We start from the raw sequence: 12,430 nt of genomic DNA, 5'->3' as shown, positions 1-12,430 counted from the left end.
TGAGATTTTTTGAGGTTTTGTGATTTTTTAATCAAAATTACTGTTTTTTAAAAAATAGCTGCACTAATCGGCCGTTCTAATCAAAATAAGTGGGACTAATCGGCTCAGGGCATGACCGGCTAGTCGGCCCCATCGGTTGATTTGAACACTGAAAAAGAGAAGATGACGGTGCGAAGGATATGTGTGTAATTTCCACCTTGTGCCGGCAATTCGGACAAAATAAGATATATCGAGCCCATAGATATCGATATTCTATTTTGCTATTTTCTCTCTTCAATAAATCTCTTTGAGCTAACCACCATAAATAATTACCCTTATAAAGGAAACAAGAGAGGCCTAGTTTTTTTGCACGGGAGAGAGACTATGTATTTGTATGTGTGTATACAGCCAATAGAAATGAGCAGTGCTTTGAAAAAAGTAGGGTGGGAACGGAATTCCCATGTCCAACTCGAGGATTCGTTATCCGTATATATAGAAAAAAAAAAACAGAGTGGAGAAGGAAACCGATGGTTCTGCATAGTAAAACAATGATTTTTTATAATATAATGATGATCCCAACAGCTAATTCACTAATCTAAATTGTTTTTTGGCTGATTCTCTATGTTTTTTGCATAATAAAATGGTAATCCAGATCACCTATTCACTGATCGGGACCGAATTTTGAGGTGTCCAATCCGGTTCACGGATCTATTTTTTAAATCATTGGAAATATATTGGTGGGTGAGGAGAGAGACAAGATTTGATGGGCATGGATGTTTATGTTATAATGGGCTCTAATTAGATCGTGGTCTAAAAAAAGTTTATACTATGTAGTACGTGCGGTTGGATGTGCGAGAGTTAGAGAGAGAGAGAGAGAGAGATGGTTTTTACTTTATGAGGTATTTAAGGAAATTGAAATTGCTTAGGTGTGGTCGTATCATGGCTCCTTCCGGGTGCTGTTCCCCCTTTTACATTCTCTCTCTAACTTTCTCTCTCTATCTTTCAACAACCACTCCCACCCCAGAATTTGGTTGCCTGCCCACCGCTTTCCCCTATTTACCCCCCAACAAACGCCCGCCCCCATCACCTCCCACCACCCCAACCCCAACCCCAACCCCTTCCCCAGACCGCCACCCACATTCAAATAACAATGACACGCTCACATTGACCCTCACATCACTCTCTTTATCTCTCTAAAACCTATTCTCTCTCCCTCTCTCTCTAAAACCCCAACCCGACCCCACGCTGCAATCTTCCCCAAATCTTTTAAGTGGAAACCCAATTCCAAGCCGCCTCTCTTTCCTCACCCCTCCCTTCCCCCCCCCCCCCCCCCCCCCCCCCTCTCTCTCTAAACCTCCCTTCTCTCTCTCTATGGCCAGAGCCTGTCTTCACCCCCAAATTGGGGTTTCAGTCCCTTGCAGTGCATATTCCCCAGTATGAAGAAGAAAGCTTAATCCTCCATAAAGCTCAGTACCCTCATCATTTACTGCACTTCCACTTCTGGAACTATTAACCCCCCTCTTTATCTCTCTAAAATCTCTCCCCATTCACTGTTTTTTGCTCTTTAGGGTTAATTGCGGGTCGGGCAACACGCTGGCCATGGACAACTCCTGCAACAGCGGCAGCCTGCAGTCCTCGAGCGCTGACGAAGATTACGCCCCCTCCAATCCCAACACCGCCTCCTCCTCTCTCTCTAACCAAGTTTCCCTCTCTAACCAAGTTTCTCTCTCTACCTCCTCCCACTCCCTCTTCGACTCTCTCTCTTACTTCGAATCCTTCTCCAGACCCACCCAAGAGAACCCAAACCCCAACCCTTCGAACCCAGTTCTCAATTTTGAAGCCCCGTGGTCCAGGACCATGAATCCTAGATCGAACCCTCTGAACCCAACGCCTTTGCCCTATCTAGACGACATGGCGGCAACACATCAAGGTGGCGGAGCTATGGCTCAAACCAGTGGCTTTACGGCTACCCAGATACCGGTAAAAAGCGGGGGTAAGAAGCGGTCTAGAGCATCGAGAAGAGCCCCAACCACTGTTTTGACCACTGATACTACGAATTTTAGGGCCATGGTTCAAGAATTCACAGGGATTCCTAACCCCCCATTTTCGTCATCGCCATTTCAGAGGGCCTCCACTCGCTTTGATTTTATAGGAGGAGGCGGTGGTTCTCGATCTGAGCCGGCTCCACCCTTTTTGTTACGCCCTTTCCCCCAAAAACCATCGCCTCCTCTCTCCTCTTCAAATTCCATTTCTGGTTCTTCTTCTTTGAATATCGTTAGCTCGAATGCCGATATAGTAATGCCCAATTATTTAGCCGCCTCTTCGTCTTCTCAGAACGTACCGGTTCCCCAACTACCTATACAAATGCAAGGGCCCCCCAGTTTCGTGAATTTTCATCCGGTTTTGAGCCATAACGCAAAGTTTATGAGCCCCATGGCTCCGATGCCTGGTTTTCTGGCTGGAAAAGGTCAGATTCCGGCTGATTCTCGTCTGAAAAGTGGGGTTTTGGAGGGCTTTGGTTCGGATTCCGGCCAAATTGGCGGAGCTAGCGGGCATGGCCACGGCCAAACTGGGGGACCGAGGCCTGATTTTGTATCAGGAGGGGGTGGATCGAGAGGCGGAGATCTGGGTTATGGTGGTGACGAAGAGGAAGAGGGATTTATGAGGAGCTCTTCTTCTTCAGTGGCGGCTAATAACTATTTCGGAAACCAGCGAAACAGTAGCTGTAAGCTTAACTATTCGGTGTCTTCGAGCTCGGATTTTCACGTGGAGAAGGGGTCAGAGAATGTAGGGAGAGGAGAGGGAATGGTGGATTCCTGGATTTGTTCCTCTGATTAGAGAGAGATCAAAACACCCAGGTATGTAGCTAATATGCGTGCACCCCTTGTAAATACCGCCTCTCTCTCGCTCTCTAGCTTCTTTCGCTCTCTAAGTTTCTCTTTCTTAGGTTTTGTTTATTGTTTTGATTTTACTCTCTGATCGTATACATACATGGGGCTGGACACTGGCATGGCGATCCTTTTTATTGATTGTAAGCTATGGGAGCACGATGCGTGAGTTAGGGTTATCGTATTGATATGGTAAACCACTAATCCATGCATATGTTTCTTTTCCTTTAGGTTTTTTTGAAATCTCAGTGAATCCCCAAAGCTTTCATCTTTGCATATGCAATGGAGAGTTGCACTTGATGCCCCTTATTTCATAATTTATCTTTATCTTTTATCATATTATCATTCTCACTAAGTCACTCTGTAGTATTACCTCTCTCTCTCTCGTTCTCTCTCTCGTTCTCTCTCTGTCACTGTGTGGTATTGCTTCTCTCTCTATATCTCCTTGGCCTCTGTTGTAATACTCTCTCTCTCTCTCGCTCCATGTCACTCTGTTGTAATACTCTCTCTTTCTCTCTCTTACTCTCTCTCTCTTCTCTCTATGGTATAACAGACATAAGGGCCATAACCAACTGCTTACCAAGTTTTTTCGAATCCAATTCCTTATCGTAGTGTTTCTCGTGCAAGTCCCCCACCTCCTGCTCTCTCTCTTTCTCTCTCTCTTTCTCTCTCTCTCTCTCTCATTCACTCTCTCAGTTCTTGCACAATTGTTCTAACAGTTCCAAAATTAATAAACTGCAAATCACCACTATCATAGTAGAATACAGCTATCATTGCTGTCTAAAGGTTCGATCTTTACATCAATTACCCATCTCAGAGCCTCATATTTTGCCCCATGATCATTGCTATATTTCTCCATCTCGCTGCCTATTATTTTCTAATCCCTCACTTCCCATTACGACCTTATAATTAACACTACTCTCTCTCTAAATTTTAAACCCCAATAGAGAGTGAAAGGGAGGTCATGAAGAGAGAGAAAAAGAGCCACATGAAGAGAGAGAGAGAGAGAGAGAATGATGGGGGTGTGATTCGAGCGAAGCCTGGTTCATCATGGGTGGGTGATGATGGTTGGGTTCAGGGCCTGTGCTGTGAAATATTGGGGTGAAGTGTAGGAGGTGACATGTGACTCTTTTTGCAATCATGGTGGCCCATGCCAGTGAATCGTCTGGTTTTTAGCAATGATGGCTGAGCCTCCTCATGTGAATGGGTTGGTGCCTGGGCTCGGCCTGGGCTCGAACCCACCTCTCCAAAACCGAGCCCCGTGGCTCGATCCCACCAGAAGGAAGAAGGGTCCCTTTTTCCATATCCCGGTGTGTGTAAAGGTCGCAGGCTTTCTATCATGAATCATGCGTACCAATGCTGCCCAAGATCACCAAGAGAAAAGATTTCTTTTTAGTATACTTCTGTTACTACTGTTCTTCTCAATTCTCATAAAGCCTTTCTCTCTCTTATTTTCTCGCTCTAGCCTCTCGCTTTCTCTCTCCTCTGAACATGCACGATATTAGACTTTTTAATATGGGGTGCTGGCCTACCGCGTTTCTTCAAAGGGGCAACTGATATTCCTTAGGGTTTGCTTATGTTTGACTTTAGAGTATGGTTAATACTCATGTCCTCTCTCTCTCTCTCTCTCTCATATCTCTAGTATCTCTGTGTGTACATAAATATGTAGAGAGAGAAAATTTAAATATGTAGAGAAAGTTAGAGAGATAAAATTTGGGATGGGGCTTTGAAACTTAGTCCTAGGGATGCGGTTCAATGGACAAAAATTGCACATAAATTAATGTGTTTCTTTATGGTGTAAAGTGCATGGTTCATTTTATTTACATCAGTTTGCGTCAGCAGTGGTGATCGTTGGTCATAAAATTTGGGATTTTTTGGGGTTTGATTTGTTCAAACAAATGGGAAGGGGTAGGGGACGCAATAATCACGGGTTTATTATAAAGCATAGCATTATATGTTTGTGTCACTTTTTAATTAACATTGCATTTCTTTGGGTTGGTCATCGGTCTTCAAATTTTTATTGGGGTTCGTTGGGGATTTTAAGGTGCGGGTCCAAAGTTATTAATAATGGGTTGATTTCTTTGATAATCTGATTTTTAGTATTAGAGATTGGATTTGCGGTAAGCCTAGAGATTAATTGAATCATTTTGTGTGCTCGCATCGTGTTGAAGTTAACTTTGGTTTCACACTAATTAGGGTATGTTCACCTACTCTCTCTCTCTCTCTCTCTCTCTCTTTCTCTAGCTCGTTTTAGATTAAGGTTAGGGAATTAATTGACTAAACTAGTTAGTATTAACAGTTACCACTTGACAGTTCCCGCATCCAGTGCTTTGGTTTCACACTACTAGTCTATGTTCACCTACTCTCTCACTCTCACTGTCACGCTTAAACGAAGGTGCGCGTACATCGGTGTCTTCTTTTCTTGTCTAGATACCAGTGTTCCAAAACTCATGCGAGTCCAGTCCAATTGGACTCGCCTGAGTTGCCATGACTCAATAAGGTGCCAAGTTTGAGTAGGAATTCACCAGACTTGGCCGATTTTTCTATTTTAGTATGATAACTTGTACCGACTTGACTCACTCAAAACTTGGGACCCTGTCATTTGTGACTCCGAATCGTCTTTGCGAATATTGGTGTACACACATTAAAGCGCCCTAATTAGATGGAGAAATATTTAGGCCAAGCTTTCATACCATTAGGTTGAGAGTGCATATATAGATGAATGAGTACGCAATATATACTATTCATGAAATATTATATTCTTAAATTGGATTAATAACTTGATGGCAATTGTTTGCTGATTAACACAACCATTACTTCATTTTCTGGGACTGCTTGGGAAGGATCCAAGAAAAGGAGGTCGGAAGTTGAACCAAATTTGTAAAAAGTATAAGCAAACAAACTTTTAATGAGTCGTAAAATAATTGCCATGAGTTGGTCGATTGAATGTCAAGGCAAATTTTTAATGGTAGTATAGTCCGATTTGAAATGCGGTTAACATCAACCCACTATAGTAGTAAATTACTATTTGTTTTCTAAAATGTTATTCTTGAAAAAAGTAAAAGGAGGGGAAGGGGTTGTTACTTAGGGAAGAAAAAACAATATTTATATTAATAAAAAGTTGTTTTTCTCTTGTGTGTTAATATCAATCAAGCTGTCCAATGAAATTATGCTAAACCCGTACAAGCTTTTAAATAAATTTAAAAAATGTTGGTTTTCATTCAAATACGTGGCTTACTTTATCCAAATTAGAATTTTTTTAATTTCCGATATTTTCCCAGAAAAGGAAAGATGTATTTATTCTTGTTTTCACTTGTTGTATTAATAAAGAATATTTGATACGATGGAAGACAAACGTACTGTATTTCCTTTTGTTTTATTGCGTGAAGTAATGGTTTACTAAGTTCTAAAAGGTTCTCGCGGGTTAATCATTTGTCTACTTGAGAAAAACTTTCAAATTTCAATTTTAGGGTATAAAGGAAATTTTTATATTGCTGTAATATTAGCTATTTTGTCTAGAGTGATTTAAAAATCCGATTGGTGATCCAGATCAAGCACCCAAAAAATCGATTCAAATCGGTGAATAGGCGGTTTGAATTGTCGTTTTATTATACGGAAAAAATAGTGAATCAGTAAAAAAAAACATGTAAAAAGAGTGAACCAGTTAAAAATCAGTCCGAATTGGTGAATCGGTGATCCGAATCACCGTTTTAATGTAGAGAATCGTTGTTTTACTGTTCAAAACTGTCGGTACAGTTCTAGCTTGAAAGTTTTTCTATATATCTCTAAACTGATTCCCATATCGAACCTTACGTTTTTTAACTCACTAGATGCAAACGGGTTTTTAACTCACTAAGTAAAGGCAAACGAATATTGGTTAAGTGACGTAGATTCATCTCCCCGTGCCCACGAGGTTCAAACCACCTTCTCACCAATAAAGAAAAAGACGGTTGTATTTGTGTCGACATCTTTGCTTCGCTGAATCTCTTTCAAATAGAGAGAGCTTTGCATTGAAGAATCTCTTTCAAAGCGAGACAGAGAGAGTTATCACGTTTGTAGTCGCATTCTAATGTCGTTCTTGCATTGTCACTTGCATGTCGGCATCCTAGGGTTCCACTGTATGCTTGGTCATGCACGACTTTCAAATAGGCAAGAGCATGGTCATGCACGACTTTCAAATAGGCAAGAGCAAGTTTAGAGCTAGAGAGATCATCAGGGGTATAGCCTTATAATCTCATCAAGGGTACGATATCTTAAATAGAGTATAATAGTAGATCAAAATTTGTGTAGTCGATCACGATTAATTGATAAAAAAATATTATGATGATGATGTCGGTATTTTTGGGTTCAACTGTATATTTGGTCATATACGACTCTCGTAATCTAGTGTGGGTCTAGAGAGAGAAATAGAGAGAGTCCACTATATGTGTTTGGTCATGCACGACTCTCACATAGGGAGGTGCCGGTCTAGAGAGAGAGAGAGAGAAATCAAAACACAATTATTGAGAAGCATGGCTGTCCTTATCAACGGAACAATGGAGTTAGCATGCCATCCCATTCTGATGATTTATAGAATGAGATGAAGATTGAGAAATGAAATGCTTGATTTGCTGAGTGAATTGCATCGAGAGAGGTGCCATTTCTCTATTAAACAACCCTCCAAAATGGCAAGTAGTAATCGAGACATGAGGACAAAGAATATCCGTGCGATCATAGTTTTATAACTTGGTGACAAGCCCCATTGCTTTCTTTTGTAGGGTTTCAAGTACCTTTGCCCTAATGCAATGATGCAACACATTTTCGAGGTTTTCGAGTACTTGCGGAGCTATGAGAGAGAGCAAAAGGCCAAACTTTTTATCAAAAAAAGAAAAATGAATAATAGCTTTGCCATTCCATTTACTTGTGTGAGACGGTTTTCTCAACCAATTTTTTTTTTTTTTTGGGTAATTCAGTGATGAATACAGGCCCTAATCCTTTTTTTCAAAGGAAAGCTTATGTAAGCACGTGACTCTAAACAATCAAATTAAAACGCATTTCAAAAATTTCACTAGAAGAGGTTGTTTTTATGCTCAAACATCCGTAAATTGATCATCTCGACCTCAACATGCATGTAAATGCAAAAAAAATAGATTTCAAGTTTTGAAAATAGTGCATCTTGTAATATATTTTTAGACCGTCAATTTTAAAGATTCTCATAGATTTGCTCGATTTGCACTATTGTTGAAGTTTTAAATTTCATAATTAGAGATGAAAATATATTTTAACGCCATCATAAAGATTTCCATTATTGAAACCACATTTCTCAACACTATTTGAAGTTGCGCTTTACTTTGATTGTTTTGAGCTTCGACTCCTTACAAACCACACTTTTTTTCAATTAGTATAGAAGTTAGTTTGTGAATATATTAGTGGGGTAGTAGTAAGTAGGAATGAAAACCACACCATAGTTATTAGAGTGTGAGTGTGAGTGTGAGTGTGAGTGTGGGTGTGGGGGGGGGGGGGGGGGGGGGGGGGGGGGATTCCCTTTCCCTTTCCCTGACATGTTTATTTTGATCATGTCCATACCAGACTAGGTATTGGTCCCCACCCCTACATTCCCACTTTTCTTGAAATTTCATAGGAAAATTATCTTTTGTGGTCTCTTAATGCTCTCTCTCTCTCCCATATCATATAGACTGCCTCCACCCTTCTTCTCTTTTTTGATATCGAGTGAAGGCGTTCTAGCATGATATGAGAACACCTTTTACTGTATATACTTTATGCTTAATGAACAATATTTGAACTAAATCTTTTAAATCTCTTGTCCAATTAACTTTCGGTGTAATATTCTTATTCTTTGGGTTTTTTTCCACCGTTCTTTAACTTGGTTCTGATTATTCGTTTCCTTTTGTTTTCTTCTTTATCGTTCTTTTACATTTAAGACGCTCCTAAACGCGTACTCTTAATTTGTCCACTTCCCATCTTCTTTCCAATACAATCTCTACATGTTTCATACAATTCCAAAGCCTGGTGTACCTCAAGAGCTTTCCAAGGACTTTCCTGTGCATAACTTGCCTGCTAATTCGTAGACAATTCTTCTCCTGATAGTGGTCCAGTTCCTTTTTGTCACTTGTTTGAAGAATTTTCTTCTCAATATAGTGGTCCCATTCCTCTATCGAGTCTTTGACTAAAACTTCCAACCCTAAACTTGTGTTTTCTGGGTTTGTGCTTCTCGCGCTACAATGCATTTCCCGGGTCAATTGCATGATAAATATCGTGAGGCTAAACATCCTAGCGCATTACTTTTCGTTGCAAGGAAGGAAATTGGCTCTTGAGGGTTCCCCTGTAGCATAATTTACATCTGTAGATGCCCATTTATCGATGGCTACTTATCACTGGTCCATGACTCGCTCGAGTCTACTTGGACTACTCGTCCTATGGGCCAGGCCAAGTTGGGGCGAGTTCCATGGAAACTTCTCCATCCTAATAAATGCAGAAAAATATTTAGAACTAGAAAACAATATAGAAAATCAGGGAGGCACCACTATATTTATTATTAGAAATAAGTTTTTAGAAGATTTTGGTAGTTTTTAAGATGATTTGAGAACTTTCATATTTTTTTTTTTTTCTAATTTTTGTTAAATATTCAAAATCTAACTCAAAATCCTAAATATTCTATATTTTATACATCTTTTGAATCTTTTTAGTCTTGCTTTTTATTACCTCTTTTATTTTTTCTTATTTTTAACTATTTTAAAAAATTAATTTATTTTTTTGAAATATTTTGGTGGTATGTGACATGGCCAAGTCAATTCGGACTTGACCGGGTTACTTGTCTCGGCCAAGGGCCGATTACCATGGTTGAGACAAGTTTTTGAACCTTTGTATTTATCATCGCATTGATAATCCTCCAGGTATTTTTTTTTCTTGGTAAATAGATAATGAAATTATATAAGGGAGAAGTATATAATGAGACCATTAACCTTTGTTACAAGATGGTCACAATTAATCTTGACCATTGGATGTAAAATTGGATAGCTTCATTTATTTTATCGACAAAACTTAAAGTTCAAAAGACATTTTTTCGAACTTTGTGACACACCCAAACTATCAGATTTCACATCAGATGGTTGCAAATAATTGTAACATCCCAATACGAAAAGTAAATGGTATCATTGTCTACAATCCCATTATATAATACACCATTGGTGTATAATGTTTGTCATCAAGGAACTAAAAATCACAAAAACCGAGAATTACAGTGGGGAAGCCCCTACCCGTTTTTTTATACAGGTTAGGAAGTAGGTTCCTTTTTAAGATGTCAATAGGTGTTATAAGCAGACAATAGAATTGAAAACAACAATGTGGTAGCTAGATATAAGGGTGTTACCGACTCAGTCCCTTTCCTAAAATTGAAAAATGCTGGTGGGAATAATGACTCGGCTTGGGTTATTCCATTCTTAAAAGCCAACTGAACCCAATAACTCCTTATATCATCATTATCTTCATCAAAAGTTTTTTTTTCAAGTAATTAGGATCCGCTAGACGAAACCAAAAACTTGATAAATCGGTGAGTACAATTGTACCGCATGGGATATGCATGCAATACATTTGTATGACCCTTTCTTGTACGAGCAGCAATAGTCTCCTACTCTTCCTCTCATTCCATTGTGAAGCTTCATTAAACAAACGTGGTGAATGTGTTTCAAAAGTAATCACGCTTCATCAAACAAATGTGGTGAATGCGTTTCGAGTAAACACCACGAAATGAAGGGGATCTTAGCCAAAATAACGATGAAAAGAAACCATTATGTTGTACATGCTTCAGAAGGGGAAAACTTTTGGTGGTCCTGCTGTTATAAATTGTAGTTGTGGTACAGGGCAGTTTGTTGGATCGCCAAACTCATCTTTATTCATGGCAAAGATGGCTCAAAGCAAAGTGGTTTTGAGCTACAAAAAAGTTCAAAATGAACTCGTGTTCCAAGATTGACGCTAGACTATTGATTTGATAGACCTGATCTCGGGTATTAAGAGCTTCAATTTTTTTTTTCTTTTTTTTTGGGAAATCAATCCAAATACAACTAAAAGATCAACTATTTGACAAGTTATTTATATATTTTGATTTAATTTCAAAACTCTCATAAAATACACATGATCATGTATTGAAATAGTTGAAAATGAGTAAATTGTTTAAGAATAATGATCCTATGAGACCCTCCCACACCCATGTATGTAGGACCCTAAATGATCACTATTAAATTTGACACAGATATCTAGAAAAGTCAAGTCTCACACCTACGTGATAACTTTTCTAGAGATCTATGCCAAATTTAATGATGATCCTTTTGAGTCCTACATACATGGGTGTGGGAGGGTCTCATAGGATCGTTACTCATTGTTAAATTGTAGAAAAGTAATGTCTATTTTGATAATTTCCCTGTTTTTTGGTTCAATTGCTTACATGAGAAACCATAGATCATTTACAAACCATGAAATTGAGCACGGAGTGAACCAAAGATCATTTCAAAACTTGCACGTTTTACCTGCAGGACTTGATGTATAATTAGGTCCAGCAAGACTTATCATATCATTCCCCCCTATTTCTGATAAGTTGCAGTTACTTAAAAACAGCGACAACAGCGTCCATAGTATAAGGCTACTTAGAAGGGCATGCGGTGTTCTTCCCACGTCCTACATTGCATATCAACTCTTTGTTTTTGGTCACGTGGGAACGATTGACGCATGCGGTGATGCATAGGTGCCAATGAGCCGCACTGTCTCGGGCCTCCAAGGCCTGGCCCGAGAAGGACCTGCTTAGGATACCTTTTAGGCCCGTCGGGAATTGATATGAGGCTTATTAGCTTCATAGTCAGTCATAGGATTACGGCCCGACTTATCCATATTATATGAGTATTTTGTTTAGCATGATGCACATGGGCTGGACCGACTCAATGGCCCTCAAAGGCTCTGTGTCATATGGGCTGCGTTTGGGCCAGGATGGAATCCAATGCCTTACCTTAACGGGCTGGGCCAGAAGCTTAACACCCGTATGCTATTTCAATAGAGAAATTTTTAAATAGAAGAATTTTTAAATATAAAAAGTTTTGATATGGTTGAGGACTAAGAACGATGTTTCTTTCGGTTTCTCATCAGATCTGACTTGGTCTTGTTTTGGACTTGCCCAAGGACCTGATGGGTCAAGTCCAACCTAGATATTCTAGGGTTGGGTGGCGTTCAATCCGACCTCAGCTTAGACATTCTAGGGTCGGATCGGTTTACAACCAAAAGAGTATTACACATTTGTTTTCTGTGAAAATATACATGAAAGAATTCCCTCATTTGGTTCGTTGCAGAAATATTTTCACACCAATTGGTTCCAATGTAGTTGTTCACACCAATTGACAGCTAATTGATGTGAAAATAGTCTCACACGTAACCACATGAGTGATATTTTTTTACGTGAAAATATTTCATACGAACCAAACGTGTTTATGTTTTTGTTGGTGGAAGATGTGGCTACAGCTTCCATAAACCATATTGAAGCCGTTGTTCCAAGATTTTAGCATCAATTTAAGCTATTTGGT

At 39.5% G+C, this 12,430-nt stretch overlaps 1 protein-coding gene across 1 annotated transcript; it reads left to right on the top strand.

The window, feature by feature from the left end:
• The first annotated feature begins 914 nt into the window (after positions 1-914).
• Positions 915-4,316, top strand: LOC18422453 (uncharacterized). The gene has a single exon (XM_020666982.2). It carries the CDS (start codon positions 1,579-1,581, stop codon positions 2,815-2,817), a length of 1,239 nt encoding a protein of 412 aa, XP_020522641.1. The 5' UTR covers positions 915-1,578; the 3' UTR covers positions 2,818-4,316.
• Positions 4,317-12,430: the final 8,114 nt, after the last annotated feature.

Source organism: Amborella trichopoda, chromosome 4 (genome assembly GCF_054954075.1).
Source record: "Amborella trichopoda isolate Santa Cruz 75 chromosome 4, AtrichopodaSantaCruz75HAP2 v2.0, whole genome shotgun sequence".
NCBI classification, from domain to species: Eukaryota; Viridiplantae; Streptophyta; class Magnoliopsida; order Amborellales; family Amborellaceae; genus Amborella; species Amborella trichopoda.
Note: the sequence above shows the minus strand (reverse complement) of the source record. Positions and strands in the feature narration are given on the sequence as shown.